At 36.5% G+C, this 27,396-nt stretch overlaps 1 protein-coding gene across 1 annotated transcript; it reads right to left on the reverse strand.

The window, feature by feature from the left end:
- Positions 1-6,513: 6,513 nt before the first annotated feature.
- LOC118709167 (alpha fetoprotein) lies at positions 6,514-27,100 on the reverse strand. The gene is made up of 15 exons (XM_036421104.2): positions 26,976-27,100; positions 26,161-26,212; positions 25,095-25,227; positions 23,093-23,304; positions 21,872-22,004; positions 20,667-20,764; positions 17,343-17,472; positions 14,431-14,645; positions 12,690-12,822; positions 11,945-12,042; positions 11,253-11,391; positions 9,354-9,577; positions 8,101-8,233; positions 7,089-7,143; positions 6,514-6,746 (listed from the first exon to the last, which is right to left on the reverse strand). The coding sequence occupies exons 1-14, from the start codon at positions 27,058-27,060 to the stop codon at positions 7,099-7,101; spliced, it is 1,830 nt and encodes a 609-aa protein (XP_036276997.1). The 5' UTR covers positions 27,061-27,100; the 3' UTR covers positions 6,514-6,746; positions 7,089-7,098.
- Positions 27,101-27,396: the final 296 nt, after the last annotated feature.

Consider the following 27,396-nt stretch of genomic DNA (forward strand, 5'->3'; position numbering starts at 1 on the left):
CCAGAAACCCCACTATCATTTATTACCAATTTAATCCCATGCTATCAAGCAATTCTCTAAAATCTCACTTAACTCTCTTTGAGGAAGACAAATTCCTTACATGGTAATCCATGATTCCTTATATAAGTGGGCGAGACGGAGCAGGGAAAAGTTTGGGAGAACTCATTCTTTTTCTTTTCTTGCTCAATTTTATTTTTTACTAGTGGCCCAGTGCACGAAATTTATGCACATTATAAGGGAATTAATTAGAGGAAATATTTTAATATTGCTATTTGTCCTTTCTCTATAATAGAAGTGTCAGAGATGAAAGAAAATTAGTAAAATATATATGAAAATCTTCCTTTTGTCAGAGTCTGGAGCATGTTGGGGGACCCAGAGTCAAGTCCCTGCCCACCCATGGGTGCATCGAAATTGTACAAGTCCCAGACCTGGCCAGTCCACCCCCATTGGATGAGATCCAGACCTGGCTGGCTCCAACCCTGTCAAGCCCCACTGAACAGGGGGCACAGCATCAAGTCTGCTGGCCCAATGCTGGGCAGGAAGCACAGCCTCAGGTCCCCCATCAAGCCTCACCGGTTGGGGAGTGCAGCCTCAGGTCCCTCAGGCCAGTACCGGGGGGGGGGGGGGGGCGGTGCAGCCTGAGACCCCTAGTCAAGCCCCACTGGGCAGGGGGCATAGCTTCAGGTCCCCTGCCCTGAGCCGGCACCATGCAGCCTCAGGTCCCTCATCATCACTCATTATAGGAACCCTGCCTCTGCTGTGGGAACAACCATCTTATGATATTATGATGGTTAATTTGCATATTACCTCTTTATTATGTTGGGTTAGTTTCAGGTGTACAGTTTAGCAGTTAGACAATCATATGCTTTTCATAGCATTCCTTCTGCTATTTCCAGTACCCACCTGGCACCATAGATAGTTATTTCAATACTAGAGGCCTGGTGCATGAAATTTGTGCACAGGGGAGGGGGGAGGGTATACCTCAGACCAGTCTTCACCCTCTCTAATCTGGGACAACCCTCTCACAATCCAGGACTGCTGGTTCCCAACTGCTCATTTGCCTGCCTTCCTGATTGCCCCTAACCACTTCTGACTGCCGGCCTGATCACACTCCCATGCCAGCCTGATTGATGTCTAACTGCTCCCCTGCCAGCCTGTTTGCCCACAATTTCCCTCCTCTGCTGGCCTGGTCACCCCTAACTGCCCTCCCCTGCAGGCCTGGTCCCTCCCAACTGCCCTCCCCTGCTGACCATCTTGTGGTGGCTATCTTGTATCCACATGGGGGCAGGATCTTTGACCGCATGGGGGCAGCCATGATGTGTGTTGGAGTGATGGTCAATCTGCATATTACTCTTTTATTAAATAGGATAGAGACCTGGTGCATTGGTGGGGGCCAGTTGGTTTTCCCTGAAGGGTGTCCCGGATCAGGGTGGGGGTTCCCTTGAGGCATGGGGAAGCCTGGGTGAGGGGCCTGTGGTGGTTTGCAGGCCGGCCATGCCCTGTAGCAACCCAATCTGAGGCCCTGGTATCTGGAATTTATTTACCTTCTACAATTGAAACTTTGTAGCCTGGAGAGGAGCCAAGCCTTCTGCTTGCTCCTTGGCTGCCTCCATTTCTGTTTGAATTTGTTTACCTTGTATAATTGAAACTTTGTAGCCTTGAGTGGAGGCTTAGGCCAGCAAGTGCAGGTGGAAAGCTTGGCTTCTTCCATTGCCTAGGAAACCCAAGCCTCTCTCCTGCGGTCTGTGGCTGCAGCAATCTTGGTTGGGGTTAATTTGCATACTCACTCTGATTGACAGGTGGGCATGGCTGGTGAGAGTGGCTTGTTAGTGTATCAGAGGTATGGCCAATTTGCATATTACTCATTTATTGGATAAGATTATTAACCATATTTCTTTTTTTCTTTTTTTAAAAATTTTTTTTAAATAATATATATTTTTTAAATTTCTTTATTGATTAAGGTATTACATATTTGTCCTCAACCCCCCATTCCAATGTCCCACCCCTCTCCACTCATGCCCCCACCCTCCTATTGTCCTTAACCACTGATTAGGCTCATATGTATGCACATAAGTCGTTTGGTTGATCTCTCCCTTTTATCTCCACCCTCCCTTTGAGGTCCAACAGTCTGGCCCATGGCTCCTTATCTCTGGGTCTGTTCTTGTTCAGCAGTCTATGTTGTTCACCATTTCCCCTAGATGAGTGAGATCATGTCCTACTGGAAATATAAGAATAAAAAAATGAGACAATCGGTAATCATTATGCTGAAAGGCATATGAATCAGTCTGTAGTGAGTTTCTTTCTGTGTCAACAGTTCTTTTGAGACCCAATTTCAATGTCAAACAGTTCCTTATGTGTACATGTCAGCAATGATATTTCAGTTCTGGATGGTGGACAAATGGTGGTAATGCAATCCAACCCTCTCTGGTTTGGTTCTGGGCAACCTGCAGTGATTCACAGTTGCTGACTGCTATTATGGCAAGGTGTCATCAGTGTCTTCCATCTCTGGACTGCTTCTTTTCTGTCTTCGTGGTTGGAGTAGTCCTGTCATTTCCTCTCTGTTGCCAGAATTTACATGGTCTCAGAGTTGTTTTCTGAAAATATACAAACATATTCTTGACCAAAAGTTAATAAAGGAATATTTTCTATAAATTTGATTTGAGATCCTTTTTCATTTTTTTGCTCAAATGATTTTTCTCTGGCTTGTTTTGACATCATGTGTGTTTTTCATGGGTGTTTTGTTGTTAGTATTACAATTAATTTTCTAAAATACAAGTTTTCTAGATGTAATTTACTTTCAGGATATTTTTCCTTACATGATATTCTTCTACCTTCCCCCCTTTTTTTTATTTAAATAGTAGGAGGCTTTTGAAAATTTTATAATGTAGTCTTGATAGCTATTTCTTATGCTGTAGTTTATAACCTCTTGACTATTTTGTATCTACCAATTTGTACTTTTTTAAAGTATTTTTATTTTTATCTTTATTGTTGAAAGTATTACACGTGTCCTATTTGTTTGTCTGTTTGTTTGCTTGCTTGCTTGCTTGTTTGTTTTTCACATTGATCCCCTCCACCTCACACCCACCCCTCCCAGGCCTTCCCCACTCTATTGTCTGTGTCCATGGACAATGTGAGGGGCAAATTCTTAAGAGAGGCTGTTCGTGCTCACCTGTTTTGAACAGTTTGCCACTCCCACAGGAGTTTTTAGTTTATTAATATCAAGAATGAGAAAGGTGACATGACCATAGATTTTAAAATGATAACAAGGAAATATTTTGAAAAATATTTTGTCAATGACTTTGACAGTTTAGATAAAAATGGGCAAATGCCTTGAAAGACACAAACTATCAAACCTCACTTCAGAAAAATGAATCTAATCCTGTTGACAGCAGGCAATATGATCACCGCGTCTGTTTATGTTTCACAGAAGCAACATGTCCAGTGATGGTCTTCTTTGCAAATTAGTGTACAGACAAGAGCACAAGTTAATTCTACCCTCCCAACACATACCTATTCATCCTCTTTAAAACCTGCTACCCTAGCCTCTTACCACTTTCCAACCCCCATCACACACACTCACACACACATACACACACACACACACACACACACACACACACACACACCAGATCTTTTCCTTGTGAAGGATAAATGTGTTTTCTCATGTTTTTTATGTTAATTTTTAGACCCATGCTTCTTCCTCTCCCCAGTGTGCCTTTTAGAGGAGAAGCTAGAAACCTCTCTAGTTCACCACCTTGTAAGAATATACAGGCATCCCTCCACATATCCAATAAATATTTATAGAATTTCTATTATGTTCCATACACTGCTCTCTGTGCTGAAGATAACAGAAGTGAACAAAACAGACTGAAATCTCTGTCCTCATGGGGCTTCCATTAGTGGAGAGACAGGAAAAAAAAAAAGAAAAGAAAAAAAAAGTGATGTGGGGGATAGTGATAATGGTATAATTTAAAATAGGACACTAAAGGAAGACATTAACATCCAGTAGATGATAATGAGTAGAAAGTGTGAGGGGGTGATGGAGTGAGCCCCACAAATATTGAGGGCAGTTTTCTAAGCAAGAAGAATCACAAAGGCAAAAATCTGAACAGGAAATTGATTGATGATTTGAAAAACATGAAGGAGGCCACTGGCTTGAGCAAAGGGACCCAATGGGAAAGGTGAAAAAAGAAGAGGGCAGAAAGGGACCACCATGTAGGGACTGTGTATAGACATTACATTTTACTCTGAGTGAGATTGGAAGACACTAGTGATTTTTAGTTTAAAAAACTGACATAATGTGTGTGTTATATGCTATTGAATCAGGTCCAAGTGCTGGCGACCCTATGAATGGGTGATTCCACAATGTTCTGTCCTCAATAGCCCAGCTTAGCTCCTGCAGATTCGTGCATATGGCTTCTTTTATGGAATCATCCATCTCATATTAGGTCTTTCTCTTTTCCTGATGCCTTTTATTTTTCCAACATTACTTTCTTCCCCAAGAACCCTGCTTCCTCATGATGTGCTCAAAGTGAGACAGTTTTGTCATTTTTTTTGCCTCCAGGGATGTTTCTACTTTAATTTGCTCTAAGACCCACTTGTCTGTCTTTCTGGTGGACCAGGGTATCCATAAAACTCTCCTCCAACATCACCTTTCAAGTGAATCAAATTTTTTTTATCATCCCTTTATACTAGCCCAACTTTCGCATCCACAGATAGTAATTGGGAATTTGGGGATGTGGATGATCTTATCCTTGATCTCTAATGAAACATATTTACTCTTGAAGATCTTTCCTAATTCTTCCATTATTGTTTTTCTGAGTCTCAGTCTTCTTGTGATTTTTTGTTTCCAGGCATAATGATGTAAAGAATCATTTCACTTAGTATATTGAAACCAGAACTGGAGGGGGTAGGGCAAAGATACTTGAGAGGAGACCAATTAAGATACTATTGCAATAATCCATTCTAGATGTATTTTGAAGGTAAAGCCAACAGACTTTGCTCATAGATTAAATGTAGGGGTGATATGGAACAGAAGAACCAGAGATGACTCTAAGGCTTGTGGCTTGGGAAACTAGAAGAATTGATAAGATGGAGGGGAACACAAGTTTGGCATAGAGAAGAGTTCAGTTTGGAATGTGCTAAGTTTGTGTTCTTTCTGCATTATCAACATGGAAATGTAAAGAAAGAAGCTGGCAATTAAGAAAAAAAAAATCTGGGCTGGATAGAAATGTCTATTGTAAACAAATATTAATATGTTGGTATTACTGCACTGTCTAGATGAGATCATCCAGAGAGTGAGTTTCGATTCAGGAAAGGCTGCTCTGAGACACTCCAGTACTTAGAGGTCAGAGTTGCAGAAACTGCAGTGAAGAAGACTTGGGAGGTGCAGCCATAAGATTGGAGGGAAATGCAAAGCCGAGTAGAAAAATGTTTCCTGCAACAGAGAGGAATTGACAGGAGTGCCCCAGCCATGAAGACAGAAGAGAATCAGTCCAGAGATGGAAGACTCTGACAACGCCTTGCCATACTAGCAGACAGGAGCTGTGTGTCACTGAAGGATGCCCAGGACCAAATCAGAGATGGTTGGAACTGCATCAACACCATTTGTCAACCAACCAGATCTGAAATACCATGGCAGACATGTACACATAAGGAACTGTTTGACATTGAAATGGGGACTCAGAATAACTGTTGGCCCAGAAAAGAACACACTGCAGACTGATTCATTTGCCTCTCAGCATAACCATTATGGCTTGTTTCAGTTTCCGTCCTTATAAGGGAATTCCTTATAACCCATCTAGGGGAAATAATGAACAACATAAATTGATTAACAGAAACAGACCTGAAGACAGAGAAGCAGCGATCAGACAGTCTGGCCTCAAGGGGAAGGTAGGAGAGGGTGGGGGCAAAGGGGAAATATCAACCAAAGGACTTGTGTGCATGCATATAAGCCTAACCAAAAGTCATGGACAACAGGGGGTGGGTATACATGGGGAGGGGTTTGGGATGGGAATGGGGGGATGAGGACAATTATGTGACACCATAATCAATAAAGAAATTTTAAAAAAGAAAAGAAAGAGAATGATCAATTCTGTCAGGTTGCACTGAGAGAATTCAAGTAAGCTAGAGACCGAGAAGTGACTACATACTGGATTTTGCAGCATGCAGGTCATTTTAACCTTGATTAGATGTTTCCTTGAATCTTTATTTATTTGCCTGACTTATTTTTTCAAAGAAGTAAAAACTATTTAAAATCTCCAATTAACTATTGCATTGATGTCAATTTGTCCTTGTGTTTCCATTTTTTAATGCATTTCACTGAAACATCATAGATTTTTCCAATATTTTTATCATATTGAACTTCCCTCTTAACCAAAAAAAAAATATATATATATATATGTATATGTATTTTTCTTACTTAATGCTTTCAAATTGAATTCTACTTCATCTTATTGTGATCTCAAATTAATACCTCTCAGAATTACAACAAAATTTGATGAAGTCCACAGATTTGCAACAGATTTGAAAGAAAAATGTAAAGTACTATTTAAAGAAATCATCGTTATGTTTTCATAAATAAGCAAGTAGGAAAAAGGAGACATTTGAAGATACTTTATTTCTATGATAAGGAAATCCCACATAAAAATCTTCATTATTTTATTAATTCATAAAAATACTAGTCATTTAGAATTAAAAAGTTCACACCAAACCATAAAGACATATTTTGTCTTCTTCTCTTCATCCTGTAATATGAACAAAAATATATTAAATGGATTATTAAATCAGTAAGTGCAGAAGGTTTACTGGTTCTATCATTTGATATCAGAGAAATATTACATAAATAGGAAGTTCTGATGACATTCCCTGAGGCCTCTGAATCAACCTCAAAGAATTTTGAGTTCACTGAGTCACTATTAACATTTTAGACATAATTTTGTTTCAGTATCTTTAAAATAAAGATTTTTATTGAATTGCATTTATTTGGTAGAAAATGCATTTAATGGTAATTATTAAGGTGTATTTCACTCTAGATTGATATTTGGAGAATTTCAACAGTATTTAGCTTTGTCTGAACTTTTTGTTACCTGGGATAATTTAAACTCCCAAAGCAGCACGAGTTTTTGAAATCAGTTTTTGACCCTGCAAATTAAGAACAAATAAGAATCATTAGAAAAAGAAATTAGTTACTGTTCTAGTCATACAGTTAATTCTCCACTATCCAAGCGTGAATTTGCAGGTTTATAGAAGAAACAACTTAAAAAAATAAAGCTATACATTTCTGATGCCAACAAGCTAACACAATGGCAAACAGAGAGAGAGAAAAATCTATTCAAAGCAATAGTAGATTTTGTTTTTCCTACACTAATCTCTGAAACACAGCCACATAATATAATTAAATGTACACACTCAAGTACATTTAATTATATTATCTATTAAAAGCTCAAGATTTCTAAATATTATATATATTTGGAATTTATATTAAAAACTTTTACACTAGGAAAGAGATAAAATTGGCAAAATGCTAAATTATACAATATATTTTTAAATATAGTGATGCTATATTTTTAGACATTTATAATATAAATTAGACTTACAAAATGTAGCCAGTTACAAATAAAACTAAAATTGCTAAATAATTAGATTAATTCCTAACTACTACTCTATTGATATTCAAAGCCATGTTTCCAAAGGAGTTTAAATATATTTTCTGTAAATATTCTTCCAGGATTCTGTTTGTACAATTCATTTGCTAATAATCCATTTAATATATTCAGCTGAACAAATTAATTTTAGGTCAGAAACTACCTAAATTATCATCAATTAACTATATATTCACTTTACTATTTTATCTACTAGGAAATAAACCAAAATTAATAATTTTCTTAATATATTTTAAATTATACTACTTCCTAATATTTGGTGAGAAAACTATGATTGTTTTTTAAATGTCACCTAATTCTTCAATCTATTTCTAAATGAAATTTACATCTCTCTGGCATTATTTTAAAGTTGTAGATCAGTGGGATGTTCTTTTCACTATTCATGGCAGAAAATTCTGTACTAAGTATTTTGATTGTAAAAATGAGCTGCACATACCTCTTCTGCAAAGCAGACTTCCTTTTCTTGACCTTGGCAGCACTTTTCCAGAAGGCTAGAGAAATCTGCAATGACAGCCTCAAGTTGTTCCTCTGATATTTGTGGCTTTTGCTTCACAAGGTTAATAAGAAACCTATGATTTTAAACAAAACAAAACACGAGAGAGTTCTGTTATGCAGTGATATTTTTCTAAAGCCTTTCTCATAGAGAGTATTCAGAGTCTTGGCAACCCTCCTCATAAACCGTCTTCCCATCAGCCCCTTCCCAGACTTAGCTCACACACTTTGCCTAATGCTTTCATTAGAAAGACAGTGTAGGAACATGCCATGTGTTCCACTGGTCTGCATTTGTGCAGATTATAGAGGAAACATTGTTTAATAGCGCCACCACACTTACATGTAGTGAAATACAGTCTGTCTCTTAATTATCCAGAATATTGTTCCAATTCTCTCTTCTCAAAGGCCCAGATTTGCCAATACCTGCCATTCATAATTATGAGACCCTTACCTGTGCACTAGCAATACTAACTGCCTGCTCTACTCATTGAGCAATGCTTTCATGTTGGAATGAATGTTGGATAGAGCAATAGGAAAGGCCTCCAGAAGAGATAGCATTCTTACTGTATGTACCTTGCAACATGCCCCAGATTTTAACAGAGAAAAAAAGGGAGGACCAGGTTTTCCAAAATGAAGGAAGACCATTTACAAAACAGGCGAGTATTAAAATGCATGGGGATTTGGAGACCAGGTGTTTCATTGACTTGCTTTACCATTACCATTACAGAATGCCTCCCACAATTAATTGAAATGTACATTCCATTTCTTAACACCCACACTTCATGGCTGAATTAAATATATTCTTTTCAAAGAGTAAATTATGTGAAGAAGAAAAAAAGATTTAGTGTTGTTGTTTTTTTGGAATAAAAGTACACAGACTTATTGTAAAGGTATATCCTAATTCCCCAAAATAAATTGCTCATTTTCCGCAGTCCCAAAATAGCATTACCACAATAGTTCCGGTAGAAACTGCTTTTGCAAACAGGACATTGTCTGCCTTACTGATTTTTTCCAGATCTACATCCCAGTGAGGCTGTGAAGTCACTGAGAGAAGACTATTTTAAAAGCCACTTTCGGTACTTGGGAGTAATGCTGTTCTCCTGAGGAGCCCAAGAGTTTTGGGTGTGTAGCATAGAAATATCAACTGCTATTTGGTGGTGTCAGCCCTCTCCGTGCTAGCAAATAACAATTTCTTACTGTTGCTTCATTGTTTGCAGTGCTACACCCTGAGCTTGGCACAGATCCTTATAGAAGATGAACTTGTCATCAGAGAACGGTGGAGGGACATATGTTTCATCCATCACCAAGCTGCTGAAGCATGGCCTCCTGTTGGCATATGAAGAAGTGCAGCACTGGCCAACAGCAGAGTTTATAGGCGTCTCTCCATGCCTGATGCATAATTGACCAATAATAAGGTCCGCCTAGTTAGGAGAATGGGGAAAAAAGAAAGGAAGGGGATTAAGCATTAGCCATAAAATTGATTCAGGTTTCCAGAAAATTATTGCAATAATTTTAATATATTATAGCTTAATTAATGTTACAAAAAATTTGCTGTCTGTATAGGATCATGTATTGCTATATTGTAGATTCTTTTCTTTTAATATATTTTATTGATTTTTTTACAGAGAGGAAGGAAGAGGGATAGAGAGCTAGAAACATCAATGATGAGCGAAACATCGACCAGCTGCCTCTTATACAACCCCTACTGGGGATGTGCCAGCAATCAATGTACATGCCCTTGACTGGAATCGAACCTGGGACCTTTCAGTCCACAGGCGCCAAACCAGTTTCAGTTACATTGTAGATTCTTGTTTACCCATTTATTTGGGATGAACTTCAGCATTTAGTGATAGGTGTCCTAAAGGTAATGTTGAAGATAGTCTCTTCAACTCTATTTTAGTTCTTTGAAAGATGCTTCCGAAGGGGAAAAGTGTCTTCCCTGACCTAGGAAATCAATACATAGCTTACATTTTCCTTGTTATCTGGTTGAGTTTTCTATTTTACTTTTGGGTCCCAGAGAATCACCTTCTGAAGGTAAGAATAGCACAAACTTAGCCATTTTGTGTGTGTGTGTGTGTGTGTGTTTAAGGCTTTCCCAATGTGGAATCCTCCTACCTTCCATACTTCGGAGCTATTTTCGAGTACCTACTAATAACATGTAATAAGGGCCAACATACATTTGTGTGCAATATGTCCTAGGCTAGTCCTAATACAAGTGAGTTTAGTGAGGTAACTAGCTTCCCCAGTGTGAAATGACTAACAGGTTTTGAAAATGGGAAGGGACTGTAGTCAGAAACCCTCTCCCCCCGGAACATACTCTTGAACCATTGCACATCCTACATCCCTGCATCCTCCCAATATACAGAATTCAATAAAAAACAAAGATGATGCTTAATCACAAGAAATTCTCCTTTTCCTTCTAATCTCTGGTGAAAAGTCCCAAGACGTGAAAACTAAGTGGCAAATCACTCCTCATCATTAAAAAGAGAAAAGGGGAAATTTTTGTATACAATTTTGGTCATAATTGTGACTTTAAGAAAAAATATTTGTAAAAAAACTGTAATCATATGTAGGACACTGGTGAAATCAGTCATTTTACTATTGAGGACATGAGACTTACTTTGTTCCGTACCCTACACCCAAAAGGGAACAACTTATTCCTAAAATCACAATACGATTATACTACAAAGGATAAAATTATGTTGTATAATGTATGGCTAAAAAGAACATGACTAATTTTAATCCATCAAAAATGAAGCTTTTTTTTTTCAACATTAAAGTAAATATTCAATGAAGAAAACAAGAAAATTATGGAGTGAATGATGTGTTGGCCAATCTCTCTGCCCTTTATGTAAAGCTTGCTCAGACATTGTTGAATAAACTGATTGCATTCCATCAGCAGTTCTAGGACAGGAAGCCTGACCACATGCTAACTGATCAGAGCTGAGTTCTCACACCCCCTCTGACTGCAACTACATGAATAAGTCTACTAACGTCACCTCTGCACTGGTTTTTACCATTTCCTCTAAATGGGAAGTTTGAGGTCATTTCAATCAAACAGAGCAGAAATCCGATGAGCCTGGATAAAACACTCACCGCTCCCTCACCGCAGGCCAATTGTTTCTCCTCACTGAGCCTGCAACAGGTGGCTGCTGCGCTTGCCATTTTCCTTGTGTAGGCCATCAGCTCAGGGGCGGTCAGCTGAGGGGCTTTCTTTGTGTAAGCAACAAGAAACCTGAAAGGCATTTGTCACCAAATCCTGCTGAGTCATTCATGAGTCTCTTTTGGTGTCAGAAGACATGAACTCAGTTCATTTTATCATCCACAGGGTATTTGGACTAACTTTGGAGATGAGATTATTCTAACAACCACCCCTTATACTCCTGTGATACCAACTTATCACAATGGGAAAGCAACCCCTGGGCAGAAGGTTGACTCCTATTCCCAACCTTGGAAGCTTCATTGATTTTAACTTGGATCTCTTAGTGCTTTAAGGACGACAGACTGTGACAGAATGGATAGCTTTACTGCTTGATTTGAGGGAAACTAAAGCCCGTGCCTCCGATCGAACTTTATAGGCCATGCATGTTGCTTCCTGAACCAGGGGACTCGGAGGGCTGCCTTCTCCCGGGGGAAATCGGGTGATCACATTATACTGACTCCCAATCTGAAATAGGAGCTAAAATTAGAGTCAGATGAGAGATTAATGTATATCTATATTTCCCTCATAGGTTCATAATTTTATCATAAATCACCAAAATTACTGCTAAAAAAAAAAAAAAACTTACGCATTTTGTAAGTAATATTCTCCTAGTTTCTGGAAGAGGCCACAACTTCGCTTTGCCAATGCTTGGATCTCCTGGATATATTTCTCTAACTCTTCTTCCTGAAAATACAAAAATTATTTCATACATTTTTTTTCTCTTCTTGGACACACAACTTTGTATGTAAAAATTGACCAATTATATTTTATTCTATGATGATACCAATCTTAGAGAAAGCAATTTTAGAGGGATTTTTTTAAATATTAAAGATGGCAAAGTTTGAATTGTGAGAATTAAAGCAAATGGACTTTGAGAAAATTAAGTTTAAAACTTGGTGAAACACCAAGTTACTTGATGACAGAATTCAATCTTTGGATAAAGGATTGCAGTTCTTTCTATACAAATTCTTGCCTTTCTGGAGCTGTTAAAAATGAATGTTATTTTTATTCTGTGCATCAAAGAACTTATGGATAACATTTTTATTTCCCAAGTAAGCCACTAGTTGTTGACAACTAGTTAATAGCTACTTAATATCTAGATGACTCAATGAGAGAGAATCATCAATAAGCTGCCTCTTGAACACCCCCCATTGGGGATGTGCCCGCAACCAAGGTACATGCCCTTGACCGGAATCGAACCCGGGACCTTTCAGTCCGCAGGCCAACGCTCTATCCACTGAGCCAAACCTGTCCAGGCAACTAAGAGCATTTTTAATGGATCATATCTATCCAATATTTCATAGTCTTCCTACAAAGCTAGAGCAATTTACCCCTTTATCTTGGCATTCAAGAGAGTTTTGAGACTGGGAACACTTCTCCAACAACTCCTGATATCCTTTAGCAACTCTTAGAATTACTGGAATAGCAAACTTAGTATGTCTTCTTGAATATTCATAAGTAAATCTGAAATATGTTTGAAAAAAATAATGTTATTAGAATCAAGAGATAAAGCCTTCCTTTGTTATATGGCAAGCAGAAACTAAAATTCAAATAAATAACCCTGGAGGTCAAATATAATTTAAACTATCTGCATGGCAAAACTATTAGTACAAATTATAATACCTCAGATTGTTTTAAAATGCTGTGTTTTATCTTCTTTTACAACCTTCATTTTGGTTTTTTAATTGTGGACTTTGCATTCATTTATTCAGCAAATATTTCTTAAGTGCTGACTCTATGCAAGCATTTCTTTAAGGGGCAAATTTTCAATAATGTACAAGATAAAATGCCTGACCTCTCAAAAGCATACATTATAGGGAGGCAGAAAAAAAATAAACAAGAAATGTGTCAGCTAATTTTCAGTGGTGATAAATCAATGAAGAGAAATAAAGGAAGTTAGAATAGAGGGAAGGAGGTGACACCTAAGTTAGAGTGTGCAGTCAAGAAAATTCCCTCTGGTAGCTCTTCCAGACCAGAAACCTGGGTGAAGGGAGCCACACAAGTTTCTGGGGGAAGATCATTCTCAGCTGAAAAAATGTCTACTGCAAAGAACCTTTCCAACTGAGGAACTGCTTCAATTACATACACAACAAGCTATGGACATTTACAGATGTGTAAATTCAAAGATAACTCTTGAATTTACTAATTGTATTTGCAGATTATAGAAATGGTTATGTGATTCTGCCAACAATAAATTGTCAATATGGGTTCTTAAATCTTGGCATTGTTCTCATTTTGCATAATTTTATTTAGCTGTGCAATCAATGTGTGAATGTCTAATTTTAATGTAAAAATAGAGTAATATCCTTGAAGAATATTAAAGAGAAAATTGGGCCCTTATTTTCATTACTACATTAGAAACAGACTCTTAAATTTAGAAAGAAGTTTGGAGATCATTATATATAATGCCTTAGAGCTGCACAAATTCCTCCCTAATAGTGTCCATAGAAATACACTGTACAATAAAGGAAGATGCATTGACTGCTTGTTCCTTTAAAGGCAAACAGAAGGAGAACACACATCAATCACAACAAATTACTAGACTGCAAATGTCTCTAAAAACCTTTTTATTTTCTTACAAAAATAAAACATGAATTCAATAAATAGCAAATAAACTGTCCCAATAAAAGTCCTTTTATCTAGCATTAACTATTGCATTATTTTTGGAGGGAAGGTAAAATATGCACAGTGAAAAAGCACATTCTGAATCATAAACCCTTCTTTTTAAAAATATTTGCATCCTATGTGGAAGTTCAAAGGTGATTTTCCTCTGAGTAATTCATACAGGGATGACAATGCTTCAGATTCCAGAGAAATTCATACAAAATTAAACTACATCCTAAAAAGCAAGCATTTAATAATAGTATGGGGGAAAGACCCATCCATATAAAATAGATTTCATTCCTTATTCCCTAGTTTTCTGCTCAAATATATTTTGGCTAAATACATTCTAGCATTATTCTCACATACCAAGCTAAAAATCCATAGCCTTCACTCTGCATTTCAACAACACAAAGCTGTCAGTTACATAATCTTTACTTATGTGAATGTACGTTGATAGAGTGTGTTTACCTTGCCATAAAGAGGTCTTTTTCCCTTGAAGAAAATTGGTTGAAATCTCTCTCTCCTAAAAACCTATTTAGAGTTGGAGATAAACTTTCAGGTTTGTCATCATTTTCTGCATGAATTATGCATTGACCAAGTTCAAGTGTGGGCAATTTGCAGCATTCTGCTATTTTGTTTGACAGAGTACCTTGTTGAGAACATATGTAGAACATAATTTTTTCCTGTGATAGAAAAAATAAAATATACATTTTAAGGTTTAATGCAGAACCTCAAGGCCAGTTTCAGAGAGGAAGGAAGAAAAGTGGAAGGAGGAAGGAAGGAAGGAAGGAAGGAAGGAAGGAAGGAAGGAAGGAAGGAAGGAAGGAAGGAAGGAAGGAAGGAAGGAATTTATCAGTGGTGATAAATCAATGAAGAGAAAGAAGAATTCTATAGTTTTACTTTATAGAATAGTTTTTGTGTTACTTTGTTGTACTCATATACTAAATCTGTCCTAATATATAAAAAGCCAGGGGAAGGAAGGAAGGAAGAAAGGAAGGAAAGAAGAAAGGGGGGAAGGAAAGTATAGTCAAAGTAAGGAAAGAATAATACATTTTACCTTGTCTCCTGTTTTAATGTTTTCTCCCAATGTTGCTTTTCCTCACTCCTTTCTACCCGTTTATTCAAATTTTTTATAGTCTCCCTCTAAAACCTACTCATTTAATAGGAAACTTTTAAAAACAAGAGATAAATGTACTCCTCAAGACAAATGACATGCACATCTGTGTATATCTTTCTATTAATGTTGAAATTTGCTGCTAAATACATTTACTGTTGCTATAACATGGAGAGCAAACCTTCTGCTCTATCAACAAAACAATCTGCAGTGACCCACAATGACCTCCAGAGGGCAGCCTATCAATGATGAAATAGTTCACCTCAGTAGCTAGAAAACCCCAGAATGCCACATTCCCCTGACAGGACTGAACATTCTGTGCATTCTCAACAGGGATGATTAGAACCCATAATTTTGTCATTAAAATCCAAATTACATATCATATTGCAATTAATGTTTCCACTTTAAAAGAAAAAGTGCTTATGAGTTCCAAAAAATTGAAAAAACAATTTTTAAATGACTATACAAAGTAATCAAATTGTCAATTAAAACTGAGAAAACTGACCTCAAAGAAAGACAAAATTGTCCTCATTCACTGACCCTTACCTGCATGTAAATGCTTCTAAAAGGTAAAGTAAATAAAATAAGAAAATCTGTCTCGGTGGTAGCCCCCTCTCAGTTCATCTTTCTCCACTCCTTACACCAGGGTCTCTGCCTGTGCTCAAAGACTGTCACTCACCCTGCAGTTGTGACTCCTTGCTCACTTCCAAGACTAGCTCAGCCAAATTGCCACTGAAGTGAACATTTTGCCCTCACTTTCCATCTTCTGGAAACCATATTTAAGTCTCCTTGGAGAAGAAGATATATCATAAGGACCAGAGAGGGAGTGATTTAGGAATAGACAGACCTTTCATACAATCTCTAGGAAGCCTAGAGTTGGCCAAAATAGACCAATGCCACACTGCAAAAATTGTGACTATGGTATTCTCAGTGGAATCTGTTGTTAGGGTGGTGTGGTCTTGGTTTTTAATTTTCCTAGAACCCTTTATTTGTACCTGTCTTTGGAAAGGCTATAGTTTTACCTTATAGAATAGTTTTTGTGTTACTTTGTTGTACTCATATACTAAATCTGTCCTAATATATAAAAAGCCAGGGGCCATCACAACTGAACAAACGACTGAACAGGAGGCTGCATGGGACAACCAGGCTGGCGGGAGGGGAAGGAGAGGAGAGCAGTGAGGGACAACCAAATGACTGGTCTCTGGACTCTGGCCTGGATGCAGTGGCATAAGGGAGCTCTGGGCCCCAGCCAGAGCACAGTGAAACTCTAGGTCCCTCGCTATCAGGAACATGGCTGACCTTCAAACCCAGGGTCCAGAGCTCCCTATCGCCACCATACCCCTGGTCATGCCCAGCAGTGAAAGGGATCTCTGGGCCCAAGCTAGAGCATGGCAGAATATTGAGTCTCCCATGATCAAGGTCGTGGCCAGCCTTCAAACCTGAGGCCCAAAGCTAGCTCCCTGTCACCACCACGCCCACAGCTGGAGCTCAGAGCTCCCTTCCACCACCATGCCCAAACAGAAGGGGGCAGTTAAGCGCCAGGATGGCAGTGAGAGGTGACCAAGCCGGTGTGTGTGTGTTGGGGGGGGGGGGGGGGTCTGGGTGAGGGGGTGACCAGGCCAGCAGGGGGTACAGTAAGCAGCAATCAGGCCAGCAGGCAGATGAGCAGTTAGGAGCCAGCAGTTCAGGATTGTGAGAGGGATGTCCAACTGCCGGTTTAGGCCTAGTCCTGGGCCTCCAATTAATATATAATAGAGTGTCTCCCAGGTGCTGGCAGCCTATGGAGATAACAATAAACAAAAGACAACAACTACCCCAAGGAAGTCATCTGTCTTAGCTCACCTATAAGCCTATAAATGTTCTTGAGGTCAGCATGTGCATTGATGACAAATGTCCTTTACAGTGGCTGTTGCATAGAAATTATTTAATATGTCTTTGTCAAATGAAAGAACATGTGGATGAAAACCAAATACGTTAAAAGTAAAAGTCTGATTCCCCTCCCCAAATCTGATGTGGAGGCCTTCTGAGATGGTTCCATCTCCTTTAGAAGTAAGAATGAAAAGGAGAGCATCCCTTAAATGAAAGGCAGGATCAACAAAAGATGTTTTGCTTCACTAGCACCAAGTCTAACTTCACTGAGTCAGCTAGCTATCATCGCCTATGACCAGCTCAACTCAGATAGCCTTCTCCCATTTAGAATGAGAGCAAAAGAAAGAAAAGGGGATGGAAATGTGTCTCTTTTTTTTTAGGAAGCAAGACTTCTCACCGCATCCTGCAGACACTCCAGCACGTTTCCTCTGCAGCATTCCTCATGTGTGTGAGCCACATCTAGGACCAGTTTCTGAATTTCAGTAAAATTAGTTTGGGGTAACTTTTGACTCAATTTTGCAATGGTTCTAGAGAGAGGGGGGAAAAAAGAATTAGAAATAAATCTAGATTATTTATCAAAATTAAATAGCATTTTTCAAATAGAAATATGATTTCATTTCCAAAGACAAAGAACTGAAATAACCTTGTTATTTCAAGAGGGAAAGACAAGTGTTACACATCTTCTTGATTGCAGCAATTTCTCAGGGGAGTGGCTCTATAATTATGACTTGGTCCCACAAAAGGTTTGAAAGTGACTTATCTTTACCTAAAATGCTTCATAGGAATTGTGATGAAACCTATCTTTTTGCTGTTCGTCCTTGATGCTGAGCACTTAGGATCAGTGTAGTGAGTGGGGTGAAAATTTAAAAAAAAGAATAAACCAGTAAGAAATGGAAAATTCCACAAGTATGACAATCATTTTTTACTTGGGAGGAAGAAATAATAATTCTGAGAATACAGGGAGGGGTCTATATGGGTAAATCAATAAAATGGGACAAGAAAATGGAACAGAATATACATTCAGATGTGTCATCATACCAAGACATGTCATGTGGCCCAAAAGGGAAGTAAGACATAAAAATCTTTTTCCTTCTGCATTTCATTAAATTTAAGAGATGTGTAGGTGAAACTCCCTAGAGCAGCTGGTGATGCTACAACTGATGAAGATAAATTTTCTTCATAAATTCACAACATTTAAGTTTAATCACTTATGGGTATCAAATAATAAAGTCATTAGAAAAACATCTAATTTATAGTTATTACTAAGATAAATTTAAATGAATCAATCTTTAAGTTTCTAATATTATAGAATGAGAGGGTAAATATAAATTTGATCTCTCCCAAGAAGAAATTTCAGTCAATCTTGGACCTAACTCCATGTCTAAAAAGTTAAATCTAGGCTACTATTGTGTGCAATATTCTTAACTGTGTAATTTACAAGCAAATAAGCAAAAAAATATAATGTGAATGCATATAATTAATACTTTTTGATTAGCAGTTCAGATGTTTTCCTATAAATATTTCCTAGAAATATTTCTTCATAAAATTTATATAATATTTTAACTAGTGTGTAATTTTAAAAATTTAGCAGTTGCATTGAAAAGTAAAATAAAACAGGTTAAATTCACTTTAATAATATAGTATTTTTAACACCACGTACCAAAAATATTTTGATACAGAGAACAGGTTGATGGTTGCCAGAAGGGAGGAGGTGTTGGGGTAAAAAAAAAGTTGAAGGGATTAAGAAGTACAAGTTGTTACAAAATAGTTACAAAATAGTCACATGGATATGAAGTACAGCATAAAGATTATAGCCAATAATATTGTAATAACTATTTATGGGACCAGGTGGGATTGGAAATAGCAGGGAATCACTTTGTAAAGTATATGATTGTCTAACACTATGCTGTACACCTGAAACTAATACAAAATAATATTGAATGTAAAATTTTTTAAATATACATTATCTTAATGTGAAATCAACATTAAAACCTACTAATGAGATATTTTACATCCTCTTCTTCATAACAAGTCTTTGAAATCTGGTGTATATTTTACACTTAGAGCCTAATTTCCCATTTGCTCTAGTGACCTTTCAAATACTCAGGAGCTACATGGGGCCAGCAGCTGCCATATTGGATAGCACAGCTCTAAACCATTGATAGTTCTGATTTTTATATCTGACTTCAATGGTTCATTGTCAGAATACAGAAAATTAAAGAACACTGATGTAGTAGACAAATAGGTATAATGAAAATAAATCATGACAGGACCTAGAAAACTAGCTTCTGATGTCCAGCAGTATGCTCTTGGATAAAGTGCTGTGGCCTTCAAGTTACTCATGTGTAAAATGAAGAGGTTGGACTAGATGATTTAACTGGATTTATATTATATTCCTCTTCATTGTAACAACAAATATAGAAGAAATGAGATAGAAGTAGGGTGGGTGGTTAAAAAGATTAGATAGATAATAGATAGATAGATAGATAGATAGATTGATTGATTGATTGATTGATAGAAGATAGAATATCCTATATAATGAAAGCCTAATATGCTAAGTGTATGGTCATCCTGTTATCTAGTCGTCCATTCAACCAACCAAAGTGTAATATGTTAATGATATGCTAAGGCATCTAACAAATAGCTATGACGTACACTGGCCACCAGAGGGCAGTCAACCAATCACTATGACACGCACTGACCACCATTGGGGGCAGACTCTCTGACAGGTAAGTTAGCTTGCTACTAGTGTCCAGCCTATCAGGACTGAGTAAGAAGGGTTGGACACAACCCTGAAGCCCTGTCGCAGTCCCTCCCTGGCTGGCCAACCTCCTGCCTCCCTCCCCAGCCATCATCGTGAACTAGTGGGGTCCCTTGGCCTGGCCTGCACCCTCTAGCAATCCAGAACCCACTGTGGGATGTTGGAGAGCCAGGTTCAGCCCGATCCCACAATCCAGACGAGAGACCCCACTGGAGCACAAATTCATGCACCAAGCCTCAAGTAGATAGATAAAGATAGATAAATATAATAGATTGATAGACAAATAAAGGCAATTTAAAAGGGGAGAAGGTAAATATGACTAGTGTAAGAGTTAATATGGACAATTGAAAAATTCCAAATTTGCCTTTGAGCTTTTTAGCAGCTGGGACAAGAACACAAACTTCAGTGAGTAACATTGCTTTCATCAGCTAGAATACATCTTAGTTCTTCACACATGACCATTTGTTTTTCTCCTGTGACTCGATTCTTAGATTATTGACTCAAGTGTATATTTTCATGGAAAACAGCAATTGACATAATGGAATTGAAAGCAGACTAGGAAGCAAAATTAATAGGGAAGAAAAAAAAAACTTGTTCTTAAGCAAACAATATTAAATGACACATCAGTGAAGACTAGTCTATTATGAAGAGAATCTAGAAAAACAGCCTATGAGGTATAATTTGATTACAGCCCAGGAATGTAAGAGTATCTAGAATAGATCAACAGTTTAAGTCCTAGATACCCTCTTTAAGTATTTTCTTATCTAGATTAATAAATGTGAAACAGCAAATTGATCTATTAGCTTCCTTCCAATGCTAAGATTTCATGATTCTCAATCAAACTAGCTCTCTTCAAAGAAACTGCTCCCTACTATAGTGACAAAGATAAAATGAACTTAAATTACAAAATTGTAATTCTGCAGACCTCACCTTGTTTCCTAGATAGAACTTTTAACTTACATGGCTCCAAAGGTTCGGGGACCAAAATTCTTCCTTACTGCACATACATGTTGATTTAACAAGCTGCTTTCTCTTAATTCTTTTGTAACAGATGCTGCCTAAAATTCAAAGAAACAAAGCATCAAGAAAGCATGTATTTTCTATTACATCCTCTAATAATTTCCAAAACAATAGATATAGGTAAAGTGTGAAAGGCTATAAAATAAATGTTTTACTAAAAATTATAAATACATTTTTGTAGAACTGTATTTATTTATTTATTTATTATTTTAAGCTGGTTTATGTGCATCTATGCCACATAGATTTTTTTTAAAATACCTTAAAAAAAATCTTATAACTTTCATATTTGGGATAATAAATAAAGAACTGTAAGACAGATTGAAACCTGATAATTTATTAAATTTCTGCTCAGTCACAAAAAAAAAATAAGATTGTATCACAGACTGACATTCTGGAAATAGTTATAATCCTTTGAAAATTTTTGTTGTAGGGTTTCTGGTGGCAAGCAATTAATTGTGGATCTTGTTCTAGCTCTCTGACTCTAAGAAAGCTATTCGCTTCTCTCAACCTAAGTTGTCTTGATTGTTAAATAACAATAACAACATGAATTTGAACTGTGCAGGTCCACTTAAATGTGGATTTTGTCAATAAATGCCTGTACTATTTGTTATCTTTGGTTAGGAGTCCACGAATGTGGAGTGCTGATAGTATGCATTGCTCTATGCCATTTTACATAAGGAACACCTAACCCTTATATTGTTCAAGGGTCAACTGAGTCACCTGCACTTACACCTCAAATTTGTTCTAAGGATTAAAAGAAATAATGAATGTAAAGCACTTATCATAGTTTTCTTTTCACTATTTTCCTCTTCTTCTGCTGCTCCTATTTTCCTACTCTTATTCTATCCTCTTTCACTTCTTTCTTTCACCTCTCTTTCATTTATCATCTCTACATTTGTCTTTTTTTATTCCCACCAGACTCACTTTCTTAATAATAAAATAATTTTGGCTGAATGAAAGAATAAGTGAATGAATAAAAACAAAGCAAAATCAGGTTTTTTAACCCAAAGAGTATAAGACTGTTGAAATATGTTCTATTCTGGAAATGATCTTCTATACAAAGCATATTTCCATTTTAAACTTTGGTTTTAATGAGTCATAGCCAGGTGAAAGTGTTGGTTCAGATATTCACACAAATATAATACCTTTGTCTGGAAGCATTCTATTGCATTTTCAGTTTTGCAACAAAGTGGAATTATTTTGTCATAATGAGCAGCCAAAGAAAGAAGTGAAGGTGCATACAGGAAGGGATGCCTCCTTGCTATCTCATAGATGTATCTGTGAAATGAAATAGAACTGTAAGATTGTCAAGCACATAAAATAAGGCCACTACTACTTGGGAGTGAACTCTGAAATATGTTTAAAAATACAGAAAACCATCATATTTTTTATCCAGGTGCTATGAAAAAATTTTCTCATTAAAAATCCCCATGGGGAAAAAAATTGGACAACAGATATCACATTCTGAGAACAAAACTGGCAGAGAGGCTTACTATGCTTCTTATTAAAATGTCCTTTTCAGTAAGTCTACTCAAGGCCCAGCAAGGCCAGACAACCACCAAGTAAAACAGAATGGTGGATTTGTTTTTCGTCATCAGTGCAAAATAGAATTATCTATGTTGTCGGTCTCCAGAGCAGATTTATTCTAAGGGCAGTCCCCCCAGTTTTCTGGTTTAGGTAGCAACCAAGGAGACACCAGTGATTAAGGGTTAGATACAGGCTTTCCTTACAGAGAACCTGGGTTCAAACCCCAGCTTGGGGGTGTATGAGCCATGTGCCCTCGCCCAGTTTCTTTAATATTCTAAATTTCAATCTCCTCATCCATTTGAAAAATGGAAAGAAGAAGAAAAATAAAGAGAAAGAGGACAAGAAGACTTCACAGGCTGCTGTGAGCATAGATCTGATCCTGTGCGGCAAGAACACGTGTTCTGATAACATCCTACGTGCACAATAAATGTTAGCCATATTTGTGTATCTTACCTATTCCTGGATCACATGATTTTATTTAAAGGAAATTAGTTTAACACAAAACACCAAATATTTGGCTCCGAAATAAGTCTTTCTGTGAGGTACTAATACATCCTTGGGCAAACTAAAATTGAGAGAGTAGAAGGGGAAAGCCAAGATGTATCCCAAGAGGCCACAGGAACACTGGCGTGTCTGCTGTGTGGCCCCGGCTGCATCTCTCTGGCATGCGGAGGAAAGAAAGGTTCCCTGAAAGCTGCTCACCCAACTTCCCAGTGCAGGACCCAGGACTTCTCCTCCTCCATGTTTTAGAGTGCAACTGTGATTTGCAGAAATATTATAGTCTGCTTGGGACTGCTCCCTTTCTGGGGTTTTAATCTCCATCTGCATTGGATCCTTACCTGTTCATGAACGCCTCCCTGTTTTCTTTATACTCTTTACAACTCGTGACAGGTTCTGGAAGCTGAAAAGGTGGGATGGATGTTGGAGAAGCCTTTTTATGCGCCAGTAAACAGTTATGTCTTTCTTCTTCACCTTGGCTGCAGCAGTGTGAAAGTCCATACTTTTCAGAAATTTCCTTCTCATGACAAATTTCTTCCATAAAGACAGAGAGCTGGAAGAAATATTTCTTTTTAATAAAAGACAACTGACTTTTAATAAATCTGGGAAACACACTAAATTTTTTCTAATATCCAAAATCAGGACTATAAATTAAGGAAATGATTCCCCATACAATTCCAACATATTTAGTTTTTTGTGTGGTTTTTTTTTTTCCCCCATCACCATTTATCCCCTCATCCACTTCTATCCACTCCTTCTCCCCCACAATCACCACACTGGATATTATTTTTAGACACACACAAAAAATCTGAAATGGAACAAAAATAACATTGAACATTTTTCATGGGGCATAATTAGAGATTTACCCAAAATATTTTAAAACGTACATTTTAAATGTTTAAAATCCTTTTTTGTTGCCTTAACTTTACCAAGGTCAGATGATGCCACAAATATTCTGAACAATGACACTGAGGAATAGTGTGTTTCATTCATTTCAGGAAACTTTTAATTTAGCTTTCAGAGCTGCTAACATTTAGAGAACTTGGGATATCTTAAGTAAGTCTTCCAGTTCCTAATCTACATAAAAAATCATGCCTTTAACTTGATAAAGATAAATCACCAATCTGTAAAATTACACCGAATCTCTCCTCTGAGATAAAGTTGCAATATGAAATGTATGATGTTGATTTTATACACATCCTTAAAGATTATCAGGACAAGCCAAAAATAGAGATGCAAAACAGGGGTCTTTATTAAATCATCAAATTCATATTTAAAAGTGCTTCATATTTTTAAAATGGCATCTCCTCTTAGTATTCCAGGTCCATTGTCTTTTGATCACTTCATCAACCCACCATGACAAAGATTCTCTGGGCATTTTGTTCCATAATTAAGGTAGCTCTAATCACTATAAAGTTCTTTTCTATATTGAAATAAAGTAACAACAACTATCATTTATTGATCTTCCACCTTAGAATATTCTTATACTGGAAAAGGTATTCATTATTTCCCTGAAATTTAAATTTAAGTGGGCTTCAAGTTTTGTCATTGCCGTTTGCTAGATAACCCTACGTACTATGCACTCACATTCACTACAGTGCAGGGTATAGTGTAGGGAAGCTTCCAAGGTTATTAGTGCTGCAGCCACATGGCCTAGTTGAAATCCTGATTGGATCTGGGCTCCCTTAAGCAAGTTGCTTCACCTCTCTATGGCTCGGCTTCCTCAACTGGAAGACTAGCACCTATCCTTTGGATTATCATAAAGATTTAATCAATTATATTTGCAAGCAAAGCTAATATTCTGCCAATAAGACCCAGCCAGGGTCTCTTGGCTCACTGGACAGCCATTCTGATTCATCAGTGCTATGTTCTATGTCATAAAATATTTTGAGTATCAATATGTATGTAACACTTCTTAGAATAAAGCCTGTCACTTAATAAAAATTAATTCCTATTATTAGAATTATATTAATTTCCATGATAATCCTGAAATGGAAGCTATTATTATTCTTTATTTTGTAGATAGGGAAACTAAAGGTTAAAAAAGTTAAGAAATATGCCTATGGTTACCCAGACACTCTTATTTCAGAACATTAGCTCCTAATCACCATGCTTTTATTGTCTCTTTACAATAGTCAGTCATTGTTTTCTCTTCTATCTTCTTTAGCAATTCAGAATTAATCTAATGCCTCTTTCACACAATAATTCTTCAAATATTTAAATGTATTTCTTATGCTATCCTGTATCTTCTCTTCTACATGTTAAATTTTGGTCAAATAATAAATATTATTATTGTTGTTGTTATTATTATTATTGTTATTATTATTATTATTATTCACTCACCTTGTTTTCTAGACACCCCGCAGGCTGTTCATTGCCAGAGGGTTTCCCAATTACAGGCAATACATCTTGTACCATCTTGCTTACTTCCTGATAAGTGGCTTCTTGAACAAACTGGGCAAAAAATATGGTAGCTCTGAAACAAAAATACATATAAATGCTGAAGAAGCACCTTATATCAAGTTTAGTTTTTACTTGTTTTTTGTTTCTGTTATATTATGACCTATTTAGGAGGTAACCTTTACTAAAAATTAATGTGAAATTAGGTTCTAACCATCCAGGAAAAAATATAATTCTTCTCCTTGTCCTCATTCCCCACAAATATACACATATCTGTAAAAAATCAAAATAAGTGAGTATTCTATAAGAGTGGTTCCTCCTTTTGCAATGCAACTATAATCAAGGGTATTTATATTCTTTGTAGTTTCTTTTAAATTTAAGCAAAGAATTGGTCATCAGACATCTGCCTGTGTTTACTCCCAGCATGATCAAGGTCTGATTCAAGACTGATGTGCTTGGGGGTTGACCCAAAGTGTTGTTTTAGCAGGTCTCTGCGTGCAAACAGTAGTAGTAACTAACACATTTCTTTAAATTCCTTATTAGAAACTTCAGAAGTGTGGTACAGAAAAATAGCATTCAAAAGAACAACACACTATATTTAAAATAACAGAAAATCTAATATTTTATCTCTTCTATTTTATTACTAGGATTAAATAGTATTCAAAATAGAGAATATTGCAATATCATTTGATTGGTATTGATGAGAAAATTTCCTGAATTCTTTTTGAGTGCCACTGATCAGATACTAATCTTCATGTCTAAAATCTGATTTGATTTGTCCCATGGAATTGCAAGAAATCTAGAAGCTAACATCTAGGATGTAGACCAATGCTCAACCTCTTAAATATCAACCTCATATTAAACATATATAATAACTTTTCTTGACATTGACTAATATGCTTTTATATTTTAAAAAAAACTCATAGGACTACCCAATTTTATTTAATTACTTAACTAAATTTATCATTGCTTTGCATGTTTAAAGTGGATCTACACAAGCAAAACTTACAGATCAGCTAATTTCACCTCTGCAGAGCATTGGGAAGAATCCAGTATGGAAGCTGGAAAGCAAAATAAACCATGAAAAATGGAGTTTTCAATTGCAACCAGGAAAGTAATCATTATTACATGTAAATGTTTATATTTAAGTTGGAAGTAAACAATTTTAGAAATAAGAAGACATTAATAATCATTTATCCAAACGTCTTAATTTTGTACTTAAGAAAACTAAGAAACAAAGTTAAGAATAATTTATAGAAGACAACACTAAAAATCCATATTTTATATCTTCTAATTGTTTGTTTCTCCCCCTGTACTGTGATGCTCTAGTAGGTTTGGAAATCAATGATTAAAATTATTAATTTAGCCATCCTTTTGTACATATTTACACCATAGTTTGCTTGCCCATTTGTATCCATCTTCTTCAGTTAGATAACCCATTTTTCTCTAAAATAAAGAATAAATATGTTACTTATATTACTTATTTTACCAGTCTGGGGGTTTTTTCATGTAATGGAACCAGGATTATGGTCAGATATATATATATATATATGTAAATAGGTATATCAATTGAATAAATACTGTACAAAAATGAATTCAGCATGAAGAATACAAACCATTCAACAGATAATGTTAAACACTGCCATAATCTTATAAACCTCTTGTAAAGTTATGTTTATCATGAATTTAAAGATATTCACTAATTAAATATTTTCCCCTGTGTAGAACAGTAAGGGTGATGAATAAATTAATACAAATGAATAAATTCAAATTTAAGAATTTTAATATAAAGAGAAGACATAAAATTAAAACAAAATATCTTACCTATTCCATATGCATTGTCATGCATTGTTCTGGATTCAGTAATATTTAGTAAGAAAATTAAAAGAATTGATACAACCCACTTCATGGTTACTGGTTATTTCGTTGTTGTTGGCAAAGGTCAGGCAAGAATATTGAAAATCATGCTAAAATACTTTTATACCCTTCTCAAGCAGTGCCTGTTAACTAGTAATCTTTTATTGGTATATCTGTCACTTTATTTCCTTAGGTTGAAATGGACAACTTGCCAATAATTAACAGTTCAAGGATTATTTGTATTTAATGTTCAAGGACACAGGTCTCTTTTGGGTGAAAAAAGAAAAAAAACAAGTTGCAAATTCATCCCATGTTGAAAATATAACAAATATTCTTCTCAAACTACAGAATATTCAAAGACATTGTTTTTTCCTAAATTGTACAATAA

This window comes from Pipistrellus kuhlii, unplaced genomic scaffold (assembly GCF_014108245.1).
Source record: "Pipistrellus kuhlii isolate mPipKuh1 unplaced genomic scaffold, mPipKuh1.p scaffold_m20_p_1, whole genome shotgun sequence".
In the NCBI taxonomy this organism is placed as follows: Eukaryota; Metazoa; Chordata; class Mammalia; order Chiroptera; family Vespertilionidae; genus Pipistrellus; species Pipistrellus kuhlii.

Excerpts from the sequence above, each read along its gene's own strand:
- LOC118709167 (XM_036421104.2), bottom strand. The coding sequence starts at position 27,060 with ATGAAGTGGGTTGTATCAATTCTTTTAATTTTCTTACTAAATATTACT. Across the intron at positions 23,305-25,094 it reads CGGGGTGTCTAGAAAACAAG|CTCTCTGTCTTTATGGAAGA; the intron begins GTGAGTGAATAA and ends TATTTCTTCCAG. Across the intron at positions 17,473-20,666 it reads CCCCGAACCTTTGGAGCCAT|AACCATTGCAAAATTGAGTC; the intron begins GTAAGTTAAAAG and ends CCCTCTCTCTAG.